Source organism: Typopeltis vanoorti, chromosome 8 (genome assembly GCF_054136105.1).
Source record: "Typopeltis vanoorti isolate ZY-2024b chromosome 8, IOZ_Tvanoo_1.0, whole genome shotgun sequence".
Lineage (NCBI taxonomy): Eukaryota > Metazoa > Arthropoda > Arachnida > Uropygi > Thelyphonidae > Typopeltis > Typopeltis vanoorti.
Window position 1 is genome coordinate 5,879,500 of NC_143556.1, and position 22,616 is coordinate 5,902,115.

Consider the following 22,616-nt stretch of genomic DNA (forward strand, 5'->3'; position numbering starts at 1 on the left):
TTTGGGCTAAAGATTTTTTTATTATTTTTTACAGAGACTAAATACGAACTTTTTAATCCACTTAAAGCCTCCAATAAGCGGGGAGGTGGTTTCACACTGGCACGATAAAGTTCATCTCCCACCTAAGACATTCACAAGCATCCATGACAATGGCGGATTCGAAACCGCAGTCTGGTTTGTAGGGAAGACACGCTAATCACTCGACCAGGCAAGGCCGACAACTAACCATATTACGATTTCATTCTGCTCTTTTTTTTTTTTTTCAAGCAATCATTTTATTTTAAAATTTATATTTTACGTATATTTTAGGACCTTCCAAAAAAAGAATCATCCAATGTTAGCCAGAGAAATCTTGCAATAACTTACTTTAACGTCCCTCAACGATCTAGCAAAAATCACGAAATACTTAGGGCTTCTTTCCGTGGTTTGTTCAGGCATCTCAGCCTTCTATTTTACTCTGCTCAAAAAATGCCAAACAGCAGAAAAAAATTCCTTGGGGGGGGGGATGTGAATTAGCAGAATTTACACTCCTAAAAATAGGAATTAGGGTAAATAGGATCCTATTTTCGTAAATAGTTTGCTTCCATCTTTTCGTATGGCATAAAAAATATAAGGAAAGAAGAGCTTGAAATTTTCTACACAAAAAGATCGCGTATTAGCATCGATAGTACCGCTGACTCTCACTCATATTCTTACTCTTTGTTCAAACCAATTTCGATAAGCTGCGGGGAGGATTGTAGCGACCCCCCCAGCACTTTTATAAAAATTCCCTAGCCGTGAATGATAATGAAATTTCAAATCTTTTGTTGATCTGAATGAAGAAGAATTTTTATAAAAACAATTGCACTGTCAGTAATTTGCAAATGGTGATGACAACGAATATTTCATGTGATGCGTATCAGTTGCTTGAAAAAAAGATTTAAAAAAAAAAACCCTTAGATCATTGAACAGATCCGCTTTTCCAATTTTGTTTGTAAATGATGACTTGCTTTTTCCTGCCAACCGTCCAATAGAACCCATTAAAATATAAATATTTTTATTAAATTCATTTCTGATATTACATTTGCCGAATGCAATGAAGCACAATGGACCAGACTTCCACTGGAGATCCAAAGGCAGAGGAAACAAATTGCTCTTCGATGACCCCACCAAATGTAAGTTAACAAGACATTTAATATCTTGTTATAAAATAAATAACAAAAGGCTTGAAACGAGCTCAGTACACTTTCCTCAGTACACAGTGTAAATGATAATGAACGTTAACCTGCAAGTGCACAATATTTGCGGGCATAAAAATATATCCCTTCATCCGATGTTTGCCACAGGTCAATTTGTTTCATGTTTCGGAAGGGGTTGTCTGTATCTCCTACGAGATGGTGGACACACACACACACACACACGCAAAGAGAAAAGCCTAGACGTGGGAAGAAAAATAGAAGACATCAAAAAACGGATCAACAACAAAGGAATTCTTTCCTAGCATCAGAAGCAGACTCCGACTGAAAACCCGCCATTTCTCCAGGTTTAACCACGCTACTAACGAACATGGAAAACTAAGACACTACTTACACAGATTCCATATCTTGGAATCGCCATCATGCATTTGTAGTCGACACCTTCAACAGACTATTGACCACATACTCTACGATTGTCAGCTACTCGACTCAATCCGGATGCCCCTAATACAACATGTCATCACTTCCGAAGACAAGTGTCCTATATAAAAACAGAGCCTTATCGAAAAGTATTATTCAGAATTAATTAAATTTGATCAACTTCCAATAAGATCAACTTCCAGTGCTTGTAATCTAACATAAACTAGTGATATTGCGTGAATTATACGGCGTTAATATATGAATATGTAAAAATATAAATGTAAATATGAATATTGATATACAAATGTAAATGTTAATCAGTACTTCTAAGCTACATGTAATATAAGCATTGTAATGCAATGGAGCATGTAGGAATAAATTACCTCCTGGTAGGGTTACTATTGAGAGGAAAATGCACACACACACGCACACAAAATATCTTGTTAACTTACATTTTGTGGGGTTTGAAGAGCATTTTGTTTCCTCTGCTTTTGGTGGAGGAATAAATAAACTGCAATTTCTTCAAAATTCATGAGAAACGAGTCAACTTACGCGAGACTTTCGCTTTACACAGCGCACGGAAGATTGTTTCGCATGCAACTGGAAGAAAAGTATAGAGACGCTTCCACCTATACAATCTCCATCCCCGCGATATTGTTTTATTTTATTTTGCTTTATTTCGCGTGCACATCACAAAATACTGCTTAGTAACCAAATGATCGCGCATTGAAGAGGGAAAAAGTGCTACTCGCAACGCAACACGTGTACTTGAGAAAGGTGTTTTGAGCGTTGCTATTCTAGAAATCCTCAAATCTGCTTTCAAACTGTGAACAGGAACGATTTAGCGAAAAGTAGATTTAAAATATTCGGGAACTTGCAATATCATAGACAATCATACCTAAACACACTCGACAGAAAGCAGTGTTTTTATGTTTCTTCTCATTCTTCTTCTTCATTATTATTATTATTATTATTATTATTATTAGTAGTAGTAGTAGTAGTAGTAGTATAAGGAGAAGAAAATCCCGACTCCGTAATCTTCTCATGAAACCACGAATTGGACTATCAGCTACTGAAAGTCAAAAGTAAACAGATGTAGAAGAACTCTTTGTAAATAAGACACTTCCATTTCTCCGAGTGTTGACGATTTCTATCCAAGCACAAGGAAAACATTCAAATATTGAGTGGCCTAATCTGTCAGAGAATGCAGCGTAGGTAGGAAATTTGTTTCTTCTGATCAAACTCGATTATCATCTTATTCTAATCAATGGTGCCGAAAATTGTTTTTAAATAAAATTATCATTTTATACTGGAGTTCAAATTAGAATGTAGACAGATGTATTTTATTTGCAAAGCAAACATGAAAGGAAGTCCGCTTTGTTATTGGAACCCACCGTTTTATTGCTACAAAATTATTTCGATTTACAATGCTATTTACAAAGTTCTCTTCGAGGAGCTGTCTACCACCATCACAGAGGAAGGACCTTCAGATCCTCACTGCCGACACGTAAACGCCATTCCTGGGAGCGGCAGACAGGATGTCGTAGTCTACTTGAACCTCTTCCTGGAAAGAGAAAAATGATAAAATGAAACCATTTTAGTCCAACGGAAAGCAAACAAACATTTGAAAGTGAACTAGAAAATCACTTACAATATTTACGTCACAGTTCATTGAGCGGAAAATAAGTGTAACGTTCGTTTTTTTTGCATCTAGCACTTCACATCTATTGGGATAAAAATTTTCTTAAGATAATATTCGTATATTTTTCTGAAAGCCGGTGGACATTTCTGAATAAAACAGTCCTGCTTTGTCCGTTCCACCACCCCCAAGTCTCATGGATAGCTTACAGAAAGAAGACGAATCTTCAACACTTCGAATAAGTTTTCGACAGAGAATGTGCGGTTATTAATTACTACCCGAGGACTGAAACGGAGTGCAGTTTTATTGGCGAGTTATTTATGATAATGTATATGCAGGAGAAAATGTCCCTTAAGTGGGGGTTGTTGATACGTGGAAGAAGTAAAGAAAACCTTCTGAAAAACAGAAGGGCGAGTGGATCAACAGAAGAGAACTACAAACAAGATATGTGAAATTTTCAATAAGCCTGGACTAAACAAGTCGAGAGGGGGTCTCGTCAGGATTAGGAAATGGGTAGCAACCTCAAAGACGAAAGGAGGTCAAAATGTGTAAAATATGAGAAATTAAAAGAAAAAAAAATTGTACAAATAAATACGATGAAGCATTTAAGAATACAGTTAACTAACTACAACATTACCCAAAATGAAGCACAAAAACAAACTTAGTGGAATAGAATAAGAGCACAAATAAAGATTTATGCTGTTATTCTTCGGAGTGTTTAAATGAACTGTCAAATCAGTAGAAAGTACGAGACAAATAAATGGAAGCATAGAGATGACAAAAACATTAAGAAAATATTTAAAACACAACTCACAGATGACTGGATCCGAAAACGAAAAGAAGAATGTAAAAATCATATAGAAAAAATGGAGAAAATAGATGGGCAAAGTAAAAAGCGGATACCAAACGGAATAAGAATGGAGGGACGATCTTGAAACAAAACCACCACGTTCAACTAAGCTTCAAACTGAAGAAGAGAAGAACTACAAACTAACATACTACAAAGCGAATAATTTGTTATCAGCAAGTGCTTGGCTACTGAAAACATGAAAGATCGGAGAGAGAAAAACCCTCTTTTTAACGCGTGTGCAGAATACAGAAAATCTCACCTTAGTCTAAGGTCCGCCTCCAAGATGCTTGAGGGTGCATCCTTTGCAGATCATTCTTCAAGACTGATTATTAACAAGGATGAAAGATGTTGCCCACTCCATAAATTAATCCAGACGGGTTTCTTTTTTATTATATAGGATTGGTTGCACGAACACACCATAAGAAATGCATGCTTCGAAGACATCTTCTATTTGGAAAGATTCAGCAGGATGCAGTTAAAAGGACACAAAAGCTGCAGACATTTCTAAGAAGTAAACGAGAGGGTGCTGCTCACAATAAATACCGCTGTCGAATAGACAAGCTATTCAATGCGTGAATAACTTGCAGCATTTCCAAAATGGATGCAACCATTAAAGGAGACAAACACTTGTTTCGAAAACTCAAAAACTGATACATGGATAATAGAGACCTGTTGTTATTATTATTATTCAAGTCAAATGTCAATCAAGATGATCATTGTATATATGTAAATATTTGAGAGATCAGTACAATAACAATTATTATTATTATTATTATTATTATTATTGATTGATTGGACTGCCGCGTATAAGCTCTGCATCTACGAACTCATTTGGGGATTTTAGAATCTTAGTAATCTGACGGGTAAAGAGTTTATGAAACAAAAATAACCCATTTTTGAGTAATAGGTGGCCTTCCAGCATCTTCAAAAATCAACGTATTCTCACACTTACCAGTTTCTCACGATTGCTCGCTACCAATCTGTAAGAACGCAGGAGTCTTGCCAAGGTCATTTTGATCTCCATAAGAGCGAATCTCATTCCCACGCAGTTTCTCGGCCCCGCACCAAAAGGTTGGAAAGTCATCGGAGTGATCTTCGACTTGTTCTCAGGGGAGAACCTAAAACCAAAGAAAAAAATGCAGAAGTGAAGTTCTGACTAAGCAGCTTATAAGGCAACAGTCCACCCATCGCTCACACAAGGGTTCTAGGAAGTGTTGAACCTATATGACACGTCATATAAAAATTTTCTCCCCACTCCAAAATGCCACGAACTTCCCTGTTGGTTTCGATGGGGTGGGGAGAGCATAATGTTCGTAGAAACCCGCCGCAGTCCGCCACTGATTGATGGCTGCGCCGAGTCACGGAAGCACCAGTTAACTACCGAACCTTGAAATCCTCTTGGTGGCGATGACCTCTGACATTCATATCGAACGGTGCGCGACGAAACAGATACAACGTGTAGCAGAGAGCAGCGGAAAGATCAAAGGTCATTATCGGATATCGTGTCACGTCCGAGAAGCAATGGCGAAAAAGAAAATTTCTCTCGAAAAACATTTTTTATAACAAAAAAAGTGAAACATTCCGGCTTGACGAATCCGATGGCTGATGAGTCCCTTTTCATTCCCGCATGGACTACTTCATTCATTTTGCCATTTTCTTGATTTCTATAAAAATTGCAGCATCAACCAGTTTACCATTCCCGCACATCTTCAATCATACTTGGGTTTCTGCATATTAACACATCTTCCTCTCTTCTTCGTTCATTATTCTGCTGTTGTTCTGCCTCGTGAAACACGAGGGAGACCTACACATGAATAGAAAGTGAAACACGCTCTGTTCATGTTTACATCACCGCAGCTATCATACAATCTACAATCATCTCAGAATTACTTTGAAATAATTTTGCTATAAATAAAAGCGTTTTATTTGCAAAAAAAAAAAAAAGAGATGAAAATAAAAAAGAAAAGAAAATAATAATGGGGAAAATGGATTCTTCTTTGAGTGCCATCTCCTATCGGAGGTCGGCGACCACCTTGGCAAATTTTTGAGCGATTCTCAGCTATTCTGAGCAGTCTCTCAGAGTTCATACCAGTCCACTGTCTGATATCTGCCAGCCAAGATTTTCTTCGTCTTCCTTGTCCTCTTCTTCCATTTATCTTCCCTTTTATAATCAATTGAAGTATCTTATATTTTTCATTACGAAGTAGGTGACCAAGATATGCAGTTTTCCTTCTTTTTATGGTATCTAAAAGTTCACGTGATTTCCCCATTTGTTCCAGTACTTCCTGATTGGACGTTTTTGCTGTACATGGGATTTTTAACATTCGTCTGTATAACCACATCTCAAAGGCTTCAAGTCGTTTTATTGATGTTGTCTTCAAGGTCCAAGTTTCTACACCGTACAGCAGTACAGACCATACATAGCATTTAGCCATGAGTACTCTAAGCTCTAAGTTTAAACTGCGGTTACACAGTGTTGATTTCATCAAGAGAAAATTTTTTCTTGCCATTTCAATTCTAACTTTTATTTCCATTTCTGGATTGCAATCTTCATTTTACCAGCATCCGAGATATTTAAGCTTTGCCACTCTTTCTATTTGTTTCCTATTTAAAGAAAGTGCTAAATTAAGAATTGGTTTCTTACTTATGACCATGAATTTAGTTTTGGTGATATTTATTTTTAATCCCATTTTTTCACTCTCTGCATTTATTAGTTCCAAAAGATTTTGAAGATCCTGAATATTGTCAGCCAGAAAAGCTGTATCATCGGCATATCGGATGTTACTGATGATTTCACCATTTACACTAATCCCTTCCTTTCTTCCTTCCAAGACTTTTTGAAATATATGGCTTCTGAGTAGATGTTAAAAAGAAGACGTGACAGCACACATCCTTGCCTTACTCCTCGTTTGATGTTAATGGAGTCTGTAATAATGTCATCAACTTGAACAGATGCCTTTTGGTTCCAATATAAGTTTTCAATGATCCTGATGTCTTTACCATCTAATCCAATTCTTTTTAATAGTACAATCATTTTAGCATGTTGGACTTTGTCAAATGCTTTCTCGAAGTCGATGAAGCAAATGAATATTACCTTGTTTTGGTCAATACATTTTTGAAATAAGATCTGAGAACAGAAAAGAGCCTCTCTTGTTCCCAAGCCGTTTCTAAATCCGAATTGGGTATCACTGAAGGTGTCTTCATATTTTCTGTATATTCTTTTTTGAATTATTTTCAGAAACATTTTGAGAACGTGACTCATTAGGCTGATCATATAATGAGAACGTGAATCATTAGGCTGATTCTATAGTCATTACAAGTTTTCGCATTTATTTTTCAGGTAGCATGATGAAGGTCGACTGTAACCAGTCTTGAAGGATTATGCCTGTATCGTAGATCTTATTAAACAGCTTTACTAATATGTTAATGTTGTCATCTTCTAATAACTTTACTATTTCTGCTGGTATTCTATCTGGTCCTAGGGCTTTACCATTTTTAGCTGAGTTTAATGCACATTCTACCTCTGATTTTAGAATGCATGGACCTTCCATATGTTCATAAGTATTTTCTGGGTTCTGTCTGTTATCAGTAAAGAGTTCTTCTATATATTTCACCCATTCTTGTATTTTGTCATCCTTTTTGGATATAATTTCTCCCTTTTTGTTTCGAAGGATACAGAATTGTTTTTTCTTATATATACCTGAGGTCTCTTTCATCTTTTTGTGTAGATTAAAATTGTCATGTTTTTCCTGTCGAATTTCTATTTCTTTACATTTTTCATTCATCCAGATTTCTTTTGCTTTTTTGATCTTGTGTTTAATAATTTTCTGAACCTCTTTATATTTTGTTGGATTATGTTATATGATCTGCGTTGATCCATGAGAGAAAGAATTTCATCAGTCATCCAATCTTTCTTTTTTACTGCTCTATTAGGACATAAGGTATTGGTACATTTCTCTATGAAGACAGATTTCAATTTGTCCCACGATTCATCAACCCTTACGATGTCATCATTCTTGATTCAGATCTTGATTCAATTTGCTTCTTGTCTTAATTTTCCCAAATCAAACCTTTTTTTTTTGTTGATGTTTCTTAAGCATAGCTTTCAGTCTAAGTTGTAACTCTGCCACGAGTAGGTTATGATCAGAAGCAATGCTGTGGTGTAAGTTCTCCAACTGAGTTACACATCACTTTTAAACATTATTTAACACACACACACACACACACACACACACACACACACACACACACACACACACACACACACACACACACACACACACACAGAGGGAGAGAGATTCATGAACACACACACAACAGCGCCATGTGTGGATAAAATCCACACAATATTGGGTATTTATATTTATTATTGTGTGCCAATATTAAGAAATGCTAATCGGCCTCGCCATGAAATTTAAAGCGATGTGTAACTCTGCTGGAAGACACCCCACAGCATCTGAGTTAGCCGTTCATTTTGCCAATCATTTTCATTTTTTTTATTGTCATCTTTTTTTTCCAAATAAAACGCTTTTTAAGTAGTTAAGAAGAAATAAAGAATCTATTAACATGCTTTTTATAAAAAGGCGGGGGGGGGGAATTGTTCATTGTTAAAGCAGCATGGAGAAGATTGTTCCAAGGAAAAGGGATGAGCGGAATGAAGGAAGTTGGTAAAATATCCGTAGAGTGGAACTGTGGATGCTCATGTTATTTCACGATTAGAGGAAAGTGGAAGAATAACAGCGGGTAGTTCGGAGAGCCTTCGTAATTTACTCGTATCGACAACGCCCTGTGATTCGAAAGACCTGGGTTCGGGTCCAGTCTAGGACGCGAAGAACCTTTAGAGAGATTTTTCAATTGAAGATGAGTTAGCCGGACTCAGACGGGTGGAAAGGTTCTCATCCCACAAAATAAGCAAACCGGTCAGAGAACACAGGGTGTGTGGGGGGGGAACAAAATGAATATTGTTCCCACATTCTAAGACTGTTCCCAATGTTCTAAGACGGATCACATTTGGGATTTGTAAGGTGTTAGGAATTGAGCAGGAGAAAAGAAAAAGAAATAAGCGTTTTAAATGAAAAGTTTTTGGTATTCTTTTTGGATGTGAAATGCTTATGCCAGGATAAGCTGGATGCAAAGACAGCCCGAGAAGAGGGAACTGGAAACCACTGGAAGTGAAACGTTTCTTCCAGATAATGAGACGGTATTTTGTATTTTTGTATTTTGATAGCTTCGTAAGTCACTAGATTATCTTCATCGGGTGAGAATGACGAGGTGATTTGTCTTTCAAACATTGCTTATGAAAGATTTTGAAGCTGCCAGTTAAGTAAAAACAAGTTTCTCTAATGAAAGAGAGAAATTGAGTATCGCCATCAGCAAAACTCTGGTGTTTTGGTTAGCGGGAGACACGATCATGTGCCTTGAAATATCAAGAGCGACTGCGTAAGTTTCTCCGTGCGTTTCTTTCATTCCTAAAGGTGGGTAACGTTTCTGAAGAAGTCTGCTTTAGAACGAGAAATGGCGAAATTAACTGAAGAAATATTTAAAAGTGGCATCTTGAGCTACAAACAAAATACAATATTTTTGTTTTACTTGACCAGCCAACTCTGAACACAAGAATACATTTCAATACATTTCAGAAAAAAAAATCATTTACATTCTCATTCAGGATGATTTCTGGTAATGCAACTCATCCGACTTTTAATCTATCTCAAGCTATAAAAAAAAGCCAAATAACAAAAAATACGATATTTACTAAGTGGGCCAACATTAGTTGGAACGGGTATGCTAAAATATCAGTCAATCGACTAATATTCCAACCATAATCAACCTCTGCCCTCGCGTTAGCCTAGTGGCTATGCGCCTCGCAACCATATACCTGGGGAAGGAGTGTCCTAGGTTCGATTCCCGTCGACGACGTGAGGAGCTCAAGGATCTGCCATAGCCAAGTTAGCCGGTCTTGGGCGTGGACAGCAGGGTTTTTTTCCCCAATTTATCTGGGATTTTTCATCCCGCAAACAGGCAAACCGGCCTTGTGAACACACACACGGATACAGTCATGAATATCGAATAGATTAGGAATGCAGCAGAGAAGTGGCGAACCGGCTGCATTTAATACGCCAGAATCCCTCATTAGGAAGGGACGCAACCCGTCCTAGACGGATGAGAAGGATAGGATAAGAATCAACCTCTGCTAGGAAAACACAAGGAAGCCCTTGCGGATATGAGTTAGAACTCGTCGGCGTAGTGATTTTTATCAGCTTTCACCAGCACTTTATTTAACTGAGCTTTTGCAGCTTCATCCTCCCCTTACTTCTTCCCCTGGTGAGGATTTAAGCAGCACTCACTTCACTAAAGAGATCTTCTCAAATTTGCTTCCTTGTTTGTTTATTTGCAATAAATGTCAGTTACTTCCACCGGCAGGATTTGAGCTGATATAAAATTTCATGATTAAATTATCTTCTCAAGTAATGCACTTTTTGTGCAGTATACACTGATTTCTCCTTCTTTAATAAGACTTATATAAGTTATCTCTCCGTGCCTCTCCTCTCTTCTCAAATTGACAGCACTTGAATCTGCCGGTATTACCAGCAATCAAAGAGAGAGGGAAAGAGGGAGGTGTCTTACCTTTCAGGATCGAAATCCTCCGGATTCTTCCAGTAATGAGGATCGTGTTGCAATTCCCAGATAGCCGCTTGCACGTGAGTTCCTTTCGGGATCATGAACTTGCCGTAGTGAAGATCCTTTCCGCACTCCCTTCCGATGAACCTGTTAGATTCAAATCACCAGAATTAATACGCCTGGCAATGTTTCCGTTACCTGCAAATGAAATTATTACTTTCATTAAATAATAAAAATATCGTAAAGACTTTAGTCCCAAAGGGAGCAGTAAGTGTGGAGATTTTTCAGTCCACACTAACGCTTGCAAATCGGAAGGTCTACTGCCTGGAGTTCGTGCTATCGATGATTTTAGAGGTGTACAGGATAGAAGATACAAATTGAGTTTACATTATACGCTCTAATACGCAAATTCGTGCCTTATTGTGTATTAATATATGCATTATAGCTGTATCATGACAGTATAACATCATACAGCTATAATGCATATTTTAATACACAGCCGACAACGGCCGTAACTATTAAAATTAATAGTTATTGTTAAAATATAGTGGAAACAACTAGAAGGCTAATACATTTGAAGAATGTATTACATCATCATCCATATCCTCATCGACTTCTGATATGTATTCTTAAGGCATGCGCTGGACACAGTCGAGTTTACACAGTCGAGTTTACATTAATTGCGGATCATTATAATACACAAATTCAAGTATTATTATACATGAATTATAGTGCTGCGTTATGACAGCATAATATGACATTATAGCGCGCTCGAACTATTATATTTTCTTGATACGAACTCATATTAAATATTTAGTAAATAACTGTGACGTCGAAACTGGTGACGAACTGCTACTAACACATTAATAAAAAGTACTTAATATCAAAATACAACGGTGCTCAAAATAAAGCACGCCTGTACAGTTCCAATTAAATAATTAACTAAACAGCAATGCGTTGTTTAACTGAGAAATCATGTAATAAACTTAAAATAACCACGGAGAGCGAACGAATGCATAACTTGACAAGGATTACCGCGCTGATCCGTTGCACAGTTTCGCAGCGCTAATCGTTAAATAAATAAATAGACTTAAGGTTTACTTGCACTGCATTAAACTTCATTCTAAATATAAGTTGTTAGATCGTTATTAATAAGCTTAACTTTTTTTTTCTTTCGAATCACTTCCAAGAGTTGATAATGGCGTTAATGAGGCACAATTCGTCTTTGAACTGCTATGGCAGTCTACTATGGCATTTCCCGCTAGGGGGAGTACTTTAATAGGATATGGACGAACTAAAAATGTATGCTTAAGATTTAATAACTGTGATTAGAAAAGTGAAGATCTTTTTCCTATTTTTTTCCCATTTTTCTGAAATACATTCGTAAAACAGAATTCATCTGTTTTTGTCATTGGTCTAACATTGTCCGCTAGGGGGCTTGTTGTAAAAAAGAGTCTTCGATAAAATACGAACAATCTAAATGCGAAATGTGTAAATAAATGTAAAAAATTCCCACTAAATACCTACGTGGCCACAGGAGGATAAAGTCGCATTGCTTCCATCAGGATCCTGTCCAAGTACTGGAGCTTGCAGACCGTATTATAGCCGAAGTCGTCCTTAAAAAAAGAAAAGGAAAGAAGCACTCAGAAAGCATTGAGGAGAATGAGCGATGAAATACTGAATGAGACAAGTAAGAGATGAAGTCTCACCTCATTCACGAAGAAATCGTTGATCTCCTGACGAACTCGGTCCTGCACGTCTTGGTGGGCTGCCAGCAGATGTGTGACAAAGCTCAGAGTGACGCTGGTGGTCTGGAACCTGTAAGGTGATTGATTTTACTTTATCATTTATTAGAACAAGAAAAGAAAAGAAGTTTTAATGGGGAGAGCGATAAAAAATTTCGTTTGAGTCTACATGATTATGATAACATCGTTCATGTTAACACTAACAGCAAAGTGCTCCCCGACCAAGCAATAAATGTAAAACTAAATATTACCTAAAATTAAAAATATAAATAAATAAACTGGAGAGTCGTTACTTACCCCACTAACAGGAATGCAGCAATGTTCCCAAGGATTTCCTTGTTTGTGAGGAACCTCAATTTACCACCGACTGGAGCGGAATCTAGGAGAAGAAACGCAAATCATCACTACAAATCCGAAATAGATTCGCCAGGCATATTGTGTACGTATTACTTGCCAGCATGTTTCATTCATTTAATAGTTAGTTTCTTTATGGATCTCTTATTGCGAAGTAATCAACTCTCTTACTGCCAGTGTGAAAATGTGCTGCTACAGACACGACGACCGAAATGCGCAGTTACCATAGTGACCGATGCCTGATATCCTTTTTCTGCACGAAGTCCTGACATCAGTGTCAAAGGGAGTCAGTGTCTGCGATTCTGTAAACAAGTCTGAAACCTAATGTCTGGCGAGGGCTTCAGACACTCCTCAATAGACTAGCCCAAAAAATCCACAAAAAAAAAAAAAAAAAAAGATGAGAGGGATGATGTGTTCGGTAATTATATGCAGAGTTTATATTCTGTTAGAGTGGTTGTTAAAGTCCTTTCCAAGTAACTCAAGGCTTTCACGATTTCTCATTTCTGTAGAGATGAAATAAAATAGTTAGGTTTTCTGTCGCGTGATATTTCATGCACATGTGACTCTATAAGCGACCCTTCTTTGTAACAAGGGTGATCAGGAGAGATTTAGATCTAAATGCAATGAATTTTACATTATGCATATTACAACTTTATAAAATGTCGAATCCCGCAATTTATCTCTTCAAGCCGAAAATTTTATAATCTTACTATCATAGGTAAAACAAGTGAAACAACCACTTTCACTACCTTGTGGCAAAGCAGTTATAAAGGATGTTATAATCAAATTTTGTTGATCATTTTTTAATTCTTCTGTTGACTTTTATGATCAGTTTAATCAGCTAGAGAATGAATATTTAAAGAAATATAGTATATATACTGTATATATATATATATATATATATACATATATATATATATATACGATTCCACAATATAGTTTCTTTCTCATTCGTCATAAATTAAAAGCAAAGCAACAGACTTAGTTTAATTGAGTTTCGTGGTTTACTAAACAATGTGAAAAGTATGGCCGACGTATCGAGGGTACGAGCCACCTCGATTCTATTAACTGTAAACCCTTAAAAATTGGGAGCTAAGATACACAAATAGCTTTAATCTATTCATTTCTTGTGTACTACGTCTCGTCTCTCACACGCTTCTTTAATTTGATTCAACCCCCCCCCCCCCATCAGCAGCATTGTTTGGATTCAGTGGGAATCCCGCTTCGAAGAAGGGCATCGTTCCTTTTAAGGAACATCACGGAATCTCCTGGCAGTGTGATTTAATCTGCTGACAAAACTTCGCCTTTAAGTTTCGCTCTCAGAGGCAAATTTAGGCTGCCTTTAACTAGGACAGGGGCGATGCACTTTCATCCAACAAAACTTTAATTAAGGCATGTGACAAGTTCCTCTGTGACCCACAGGCAACTTTGGATTGGATGAGACGGGCACGTTTAAGCGAGCCGGTCCTCTCTAATTTGCCGAGGCGCAACGCCATTCACCCTCTAATTACATCAGACACGGACGTCTAATGAGCATAATTAGAGGGCAGCAGCCATTCGTTAGGGAAAGGGAGAAGGACTACGGGGTCTAGCAGCAACCGGAAATTAATTTTTTTTTTTCGCCACGTGGAACTGGGAGTCGCAAGAGCGCGAGTTTGGCACGCGTTGTTATCGAATTACTTGTAACCATAGAGCTCCTACCTTCCGCAATGCTGGAGTCGATATCGTCCACAGAAGCTGTCAGTTTGTCGCCCGCTACGGAGTTCATGACCTGAATTTCGATGTTTGCTTCTATGAGGAATTGCAGAACATCCGGGGGGCATTTCTGAAAGAAAAACAGAAACCTGTAAGTTCAACTGCTTAGGCTTCGAGTTCAATAGTATCACTGCTAAAACCTATTTTGAAGGTGAGATTTCACTAACCTTGCGAAATCATCCTCTTTTTAGTCCCTTTAAGTGTTTTGTAATATTGTTTCATGAAGATTAAGTTGATTTGTTTAAAGCTTTATGAAAACTGAGAAAATCTCAATTCACCCACAAGGTCAATCGATCCACGGATGCAAAAGATACATCTATTACTTATATTTTAAAAATGGTATTAGCATATTGTGGCAAATAATTCCTCTAAGAATATCTTGGGAAAATAAATAAAACTATACAATCCACACGAGAGACGTAACTGTGTTGATATCAGAACACGGCTGTTAGCACTATTCGCTGACTGTGTCTTCATATCACGCCACAATTATGAGCGTTTAGTAATTAGAAAGGGGTCTTCATGTTTCTTATCCAGGTATGTGCTAAATTCCTCTCTTCTGTTGTTCGGGGACAACTTTAGATTAGCTGAAATCAGAATAATAGAAAAGGAAAAAGTGGGTTGAAGGAAAGTGCTAGAAATGCTGTCAAGTCGGACAAAACACGAAGAGTGATTTGTCCAAAAAAGAAGAGTGCGCATGCTCATGTGCTGATAACTTTTCCTCGGGTGAATGTGAACGCCCTCAGACAGAGCACATAGTGCATGGATAGACGGCAGACAATGACGTGGGAGTCTAAAATGCTGCTGTAATGCTAGGTTTAGCAAAGTGGAGCAACACTTGTGGATAAAAATCCAGGTTAGTGGGGGGAGACGGAATGCTTGTGATTTCAACAGAGATATGATTAAAAAGAGGTTATGCTGTGGGATGGTCGAACGATGGGTGTCGACATTTTGCCAACATTAGAATAGTGTTCGTGATGATCCATACTCAGGACTACCAACCATTTTGATTTGAAGTGTAGAATTTCACCTGCAGTCAGTGTGGTTACATGTAGACGAGTTGAGGACAGCATACGACTTGTACTCAGCGCAACATTTTAGTATCTCCGTCAGACAGCATTTCACAAAATGCGAAACGGTTGGGAATGTGTGTATACTGCAAAGTGAGCCTCCCACCTTTACCGAGCGTTTCATATTTGTTGTCTTCCCATAAATCTTGCTAGCATTCATGAGCATCCCTCCCCCCCTCTCTCTCGCAATCTGGAGTTTTATCTACGAACGCTGTTCCTCTTTCGTAAACAGTTTTTACGACATTCGACGTTATGCTCATCATCGCCTTATGTCTATTCATATGCCATTTGTTCTGCAGTCTGAACATTTACGTTTCCTGTGGATGCAGTTTTCGGCAACATGCCACAGGCGCATTCTGGTGTTATCAGTAAGTTTTTCCCCATATCTCTCGTTCATCCATATGTGGTCTGATTGATAATTGTAACTAACAAACTTCAGAATATACAAAAAAGAGCACAATACATTGGAAGCAAGTAAGAGTTTTTTAAGAGTCTGGTTTTTAAATGTACAAGGTAAAGTTTCGCATACATCTTTAAAACCATCCTTATTTAAAAAGAAGATTTTTATTATCCCAACCCACACGTATTACACGTCGAAAACTTATAACACTCCAGTGGCGTATGGGCAAGTGGTTAACGACAAACAAGGAATCTCAACGAGAAAGAAAGCTTCTTGAACAGCAGAGGAAGACAAGGGAAGAAGTCTGTTTCAAAGAAGAGGAAGATGGAATGATGATGGAATAAAGAGAGAGAGATGAGGGGTTCAGTGGGGAAATTTGAAGGTAAAATGTTTATGAATATTGAACAGCAAATGCTCAAATATGTTTAAAGAAAAGCGAAGGCATCTAAGTATTATCAAAGGGAAGGATTAATGAACTGAACTCTTTCTTGTCATAAAGAAACCAGACTCTTAAAAAACTCTTACTTGCTTCCAATGTATTGTGCTCTTTTTTGTCCAGATGTTTAGGATATTGGTCGTAGTAGGCCTTAAAGCTTGGATCATCTGGACAAGGTTTGTCACGTGAAAGATGAGGAGGAGGAGGAACGGAATGTACTGTCGTAGGAAAAATAGCGTGAATATAAGTACAGAACCCACGGAGATACTCTGATATTGGTGGAGAAATCTGAAAAGAGTAAACATCCACTGCAGTAAACGACTAAAGAAAAAACTGACAACTCAAAATGCAAATAGAAAGACAGGACGTAAAATGGCTTCTTGGTAAGGAAGCGTCTATGCCAGACCAGATCAAATTCCCTGGAAGAAGGAACAATGAACCTATTCAAATCTTCCATGACTTTTGCGTATAAGGTTTTCATCATCCATGCGAGACAATCGTTCTGCTTACTGGAGGCCTGAAGTGGCTTGAAAAAAGTTCCACATTTTTTCTCTATAGCAGGGTTTCCGGACTATGTAAAAATAGAATAAAAATACAAAAAACACGAAATCAATAAAAATTAAAAACAATCCTTAGTTCTTTATCCTGTGAGTGAGGTGAGGGTTGCCATTTAGAATACTTTACTGGCATACTTTTTTAATAATTAGTGTTGTGGTTGATGTTGTTACTTCTACTATTATGATACTGTTAGAATTTCGGAGGTCATTTACATATTTTACTGGTTCGTAATATGTATAATCCCCATCCCGACTGTTCGTCAAGCCCTTTCTGTGCAATCGCTTTCATCATCAACGCGTAGATTTTTCTAGCAGTCACTCCAGTCTTTGGTGAGCAGACTCTCAGTAATGCTGCTCAAATGCTTGTAAATAGCAGTCCGAAATATAACTCAAATAGCAGAGTTATCAAGCATAATGAACAATTGAACAATTAAACTCTGAACAAGATACAAATGCCTCTGACTGAGTAGGTAGGTATCCATGGTGTGCTTTGGTTGGAAAGGCACGGATTTGAATACCATCTGAGATGCAAAGAACCTTTATTGGAGAATTTCAAGTGAAGACGAGTTAGTTAGCTACTAAGGGAAGCGGTAGGAGTTTCCCCTTCTCGGTATTAATTCTTGTACAGGCTACTTCACCGTAGCAGCTTTTGAGCCTACCACGTTAAGTGGAAGGCACCAAAAAATTCTAAACGTAAAATACATGAAAAATAACATAATGGCGATAGAGAAAGAAAACAGTAATCCAGCCCATGAATCAAGAAACTGCGGCTTAAACATCAAATAATTACATTTCTTTGACATCCCATACAACATACTGAAATGGCTTCTACCACTACTTTCCTGTACCTGAATATTTATTTAGAATTTTTATTGTTGCTTATTCAAGGTTGAATTCTCGCATCGTATCAGAAAAATGTAAAAATAACTTTTAGTATCACGTTGAAGCAGGAATAACAGCTGATTCCAATTTCAAGAAACAGAGAAGGAACACATTGATTTCAAAAATAAAAGAAACAAACTGCTTATATGGGAACATATTGAGATGTTCCCACATAAGCTAGAAGATATGCAACGCGTATTTTGTATAATTTCTACTGAGGAATAGGTGGAAACTCTGAGGTCGAGTCTAATGAGCATCGAAGTCCAAATAATTGAAAAAATGATTGATCCATTTGGAGTGTTGCTAACAATGACACTTCTGATTACACTTGTCAAACCGCTGCAATGGTGCTCTATAACAGCCGAAAAGAATTCTAAAGCATGAAACTGAAACAAGCGAACCAACAAACAAACTGCTGAATAAATAGCTGAAATGGCTTCATCGAAGTCATTTCAGTTATCCTCGCCGATGGATGATCTGCTTCCATCCGTCTTGAGGAGTACGGCAGATCGCTATTTTTCAATGATGTTAATTGTCCTTTATGGAACGTTATGCAGATACGAATTACATAAGCAAAGTGGATATTAAAGATCCATCATTATTTCAAAGCCGAATGTTTGTAGAAACAATGAAAGTTTCGTGATTTGACCAGAGAGCATCCGAGAATACAATCCTCGACATTCCCGAGTTACCTTAGCTTGGGCTACTTAAAAGACATCGGCGCTGCCCAAGCTTTCATATATTCGCCTTTTATTAGTCCATTTGATAAAGATTTCACTCGCCTGACAGCTGTTTCGAACTGGTTGGTTCTCTTCAGAGACCAGGCAGCAGCCTTACGAGAGCAAAATCTCTACTTCAGTATTAAGGAAATCGAAATGTCAAAAAGAGACGTATTTTCAGTAATGAACTCTCGGCCTCTCCGTAGCTCAGTCGGTATAGACGGTCCTTTGGTCGGAAAGACCTGGGTTCGAATCCCATCCAAGACGTGAGGAAATTGTGAGGGTTTTTTCTCCAGGAAACTCGGGGTTTTCTTCCCCCCAGAACAGGCAAACCGGCCACGTGAACATACACAGATCTACAGCCATGAATACTTGCTCTTAAGGAATGCAGCAGTGGAGTGACGAGCGAGCTGCATTACTACGTCGTAATCCCCTCATTAGGGGACTGAAGTCGCCCTAAGGGACGGGTGAGAAAAATAGGGTAGGAGAAATGTTGGTGTGTAAAAGTAATTACTAAAGAAAGAGCGAAATTACTTTTACGCACATACAAATGTTAAGAAATTTGACCATGAAATTGTCGAACGGGAAATTTTTTGTGAAATAAAGAAACTTTCTGTTTGGATTGAACTTATTCTAAAAGATTAAATTTTTAGGAGAAAAATAATCGTGGAAAATATTTTATTTATTTTTTGAAAAAAGAAAAGTTGGAAACTGCGGTCAGGAAGATCAAATGTAGTATTATGCAAACCATAAATCAATCCATCAATGAAATTCAAATACAGAGCCGCAAATTTACGATCAAGTGCGGAGGTGCTGTAAACAGTCACGTATCCTACCGAGGTATTTCGTCGCCTTTCGTTGATTACTTTGTTGCACGCAGACAGCAGCTGGTGACCACACGGCCAATGGCAGAAGTACCTCACGAGCTCGATGGCTCTCTTGATGAACGACGTGACAGGAAGAGTCTCGGGGAAGCAAGCTGCAAAAAAAGAAACATTTCAAGATGGAGTTTGCTCGCATCCAACATTCTTTCCCATCCCTCAAAAATAAAAACGACTGCAGCATTCACAAACAGACAGAAATCCTTTTCAGGTTGAAGCACAAGTGTGAGCGAACTAACCTGTAACAAGTATCAGGAGCCGCGACAGTTTGGCGTCCAGTACGGTCTGGCTGTTCAAGTAGAAAGGGTCCTGCGGGTCTCGTTGGACTTTCGAATCCAATCCAAACAGGACAGAGGCCATAATAGCCAAGGTCAGTCGCTGGAACATGTGGGAAATGTCAAAGGGCTGCTCTGTAGATGCCTTTTCCTCCACTTGGTCCAGCATAACGCAAATCGCCGAGTCCATCATTGGCGCCACCTGCACAACACAGAAATTTAAAGGTTTGTTTAATTTAAACAGTTTAAAATTAATTTATATAATATAATGGAGAAATGAGCAATTTAATCGCCATAACACAATATATTAATAATTTCATAATAATAAATTCAATTAAGTAATAAATTATTATTTGGAATAAGAGCCGGAAGTAAAAAACTAAGTTTGGGGAAGGAAAAACTCCCACATCCAACACATTTTTCACATACAAACTCTATTAGATAAAGTATAAAGAATAAAATGAGCGACAAAAATAAATCAATTGTAACGTCGGTCGCTTTCGGAACTTAAAATGATCCAAATTTCGAAAGAATGACCCCAAGAAAACCGACTGAAATGGAAAAGATTCTTCCAGGCGCGAAATCAGGCGGCGAATATTGTTATTATTATTAGCGAAATTCTAATATTCTATAATAATAAAGCATTAGTACCGGCTAATTATAATTTAAAATGGAGATGATCTATTAAGAAATATGGAGGAGAGAATTTTTCAGAATTTTCATATTAACCTAAAAACATTTCAAACACCAAATCGATCAGAATTTCCAAACATTCCTTTCTTCTCTAAAGGAAAAAAAATTCTGTCCTTCAAGTTGTGAAAAGTTCTTGAGAAAGGAACACACAAGAGAAAAGGATTTGGGCGGGGGGGGGGGGGGCATTGACTTCGACAGAGAGAGAGAAAGTAGTAATCTGTACTCACCTCTTTCATGGTATTGCCACTGAACACCGGTGTGATGATGCTGCGGATCTCTTTCCACCGACGTCCCTGAAGGATTGTGAGGGCGGAGTGAGTCGTACTGGATGATGTCAAATCTCCGGGAACCATAGGCTGTCAAAAGTGTGAAAAAATCAGTCAGAATTTGCACGTAATCTGTAGACAGCAGGTAGCCACTACGCATGTTCTGATCCAGTGAATATTTCGAAGAAGTTGCACTGGGGACGTGGATACAATCGAGATGAAACAACATTAATACTAATTCGCTCTTAAATTCTATAACAAGTCCTGAAGACCACTGAAGTATTCTTTTCCTACCAACAATAAAGAAAATTAATTTATAATATTGTTGCGACGCTTTCTTTGCATTTTATTGCACACTCATTCGGAACCGGCGCGTGAAGTTCTTCATATATAATCCCGGAACTTACGTTTCATCTCCTCTTCTCCTTAGCGAATTTCATATCAAATACACATATGGGCCACCGAATTAGAAACTTTATTTAATATCGCGATGGACCTCCTTTATCCCTAATTACAGCACACGTGCGGTTTGGCATTGATTTCGCAAGGTGTTGGATTGCATCTAAGGACAGCCGATCTTCCAGCAATATCAGGAGACCCATTCCATACCAACAGAACATCATGGCCCACCTCCAGAACTCAGAACATTGAGTTGTGTTGCAAGGCAAGCTTGATTCATTACTTCATGGTGCTACCGCCAAACACTCTGCCTACCATCGGTACAGAACAAGGTGTACCGTGACACGTCGGACTCCATGACCTTTTCTCCAGTCTTCCAGCATCTGTGCATCAGTCTTCCAGTCACCGTGTTTCTGACACCACTGTAGATGAACCTTCCGGTTCTTTGTAGAAATCAGTGGTTTCTATATAGTCATGCGACTGCCAATGCTGATCCTCGTTAATTACCTGAGCGGAGTTCAGTGAGATGGGATTCAGGAACAACCTTCATTAAATGTTGCGGTCAGCTGCTGCACATGAGAGTTCTGTTTGTTCATACAACGACGATCTAGTTCCTGAGAGACTGTCCAAGGACGATAGTCATGTCTCTTAGACGGGCAATGTGGGTTATTTATCAACTGATTAAATACCCGGGGTATTTCACCTTTTGAGGAAACAATCAGTTCTGCTCGAAACCGTAGCTCGTCCTTAATACGCCTTTTATCGAACTCCGAAAGATATTTTGTTTTTTCCATTGTGTTATCAACACTGTTAGCGATTACCGACCAGCAGCATTCTTGAATAGTTATCAGGAACACATAGTGATGCACATGACTAAGTATTTTGCACATAAGCTGCGAATGTTGCACAACATTGTGCAACATTCTGGTGCACAATGGTGTGCACTAGAATGTTTCAATTTGAATCTAAGGGATAAGTAAAATATTTAAAGTAAATAAGAAGTAAGTATTATTGCTGAGCCAGTATATACAAAGAACATTTCTCGTATGTAGGTAGGTATTATACGTTAGACATAGTTGCGCATTATAAATAGATATTATGCATCAAGTATCGGTAGGAAAACTGTAATGAAGTGCATTAGTGTCTGTCTAGGTAAAAAGTGAGCAACGTTTCTTAATATAGATAGTCTTAATCCTCCCTTAAAGATTGCTTCTGATTTTTCAACTTTTCCTTAAGAGAGTTCAAAAGTGCTTGGAGTGCAAAGTGGCGCTGAAAGCTTTATTTCCTGATGAATCTAGAAAAGTATATCATCTTGCTTGGGGATGGGGTGCTATTCACCGAGAATAACTGAATGTTTATTTCGATGCAGGAGAGGTTATACCTGCCTAAGTGCACTGTGATAATAACCGAAAAAAAAAAATTTAAGATTCTGTTGGGTAAACTGTGCAATTTGGCAGAAACTTTGCAGACTTAAACTGCTTC

General features: G+C 38.0%; 1 protein-coding gene across 1 annotated transcript in view; it reads right to left on the reverse strand.

The window, feature by feature from the left end:
* Nucleotides 1-3,015: 3,015 nt before the first annotated feature.
* LOC150103698 (cytochrome P450 3A6-like) overlaps nucleotides 3,016-22,616 on the reverse strand; it is a 77,862-nt gene continuing 58,261 nt past the window's right edge. The window contains exons 5-14 of the mRNA XM_090396660.1: nucleotides 20,697-20,825; nucleotides 19,741-19,978; nucleotides 19,457-19,599; nucleotides 14,503-14,626; nucleotides 12,745-12,826; nucleotides 12,412-12,520; nucleotides 12,230-12,318; nucleotides 10,709-10,849; nucleotides 5,037-5,202; nucleotides 3,016-3,159 (exon numbers count right to left, since the gene is read on the reverse strand). Of these exons, the coding sequence (XP_090252786.1) occupies nucleotides 3,082-3,159; nucleotides 5,037-5,202; nucleotides 10,709-10,849; nucleotides 12,230-12,318; nucleotides 12,412-12,520; nucleotides 12,745-12,826; nucleotides 14,503-14,626; nucleotides 19,457-19,599; nucleotides 19,741-19,978; nucleotides 20,697-20,825 (1,299 nt within the window). The 3' untranslated portion in view covers nucleotides 3,016-3,081. The remainder of the gene's footprint in view (nucleotides 3,160-5,036; nucleotides 5,203-10,708; nucleotides 10,850-12,229; nucleotides 12,319-12,411; nucleotides 12,521-12,744; nucleotides 12,827-14,502; nucleotides 14,627-19,456; nucleotides 19,600-19,740; nucleotides 19,979-20,696; nucleotides 20,826-22,616) is intronic.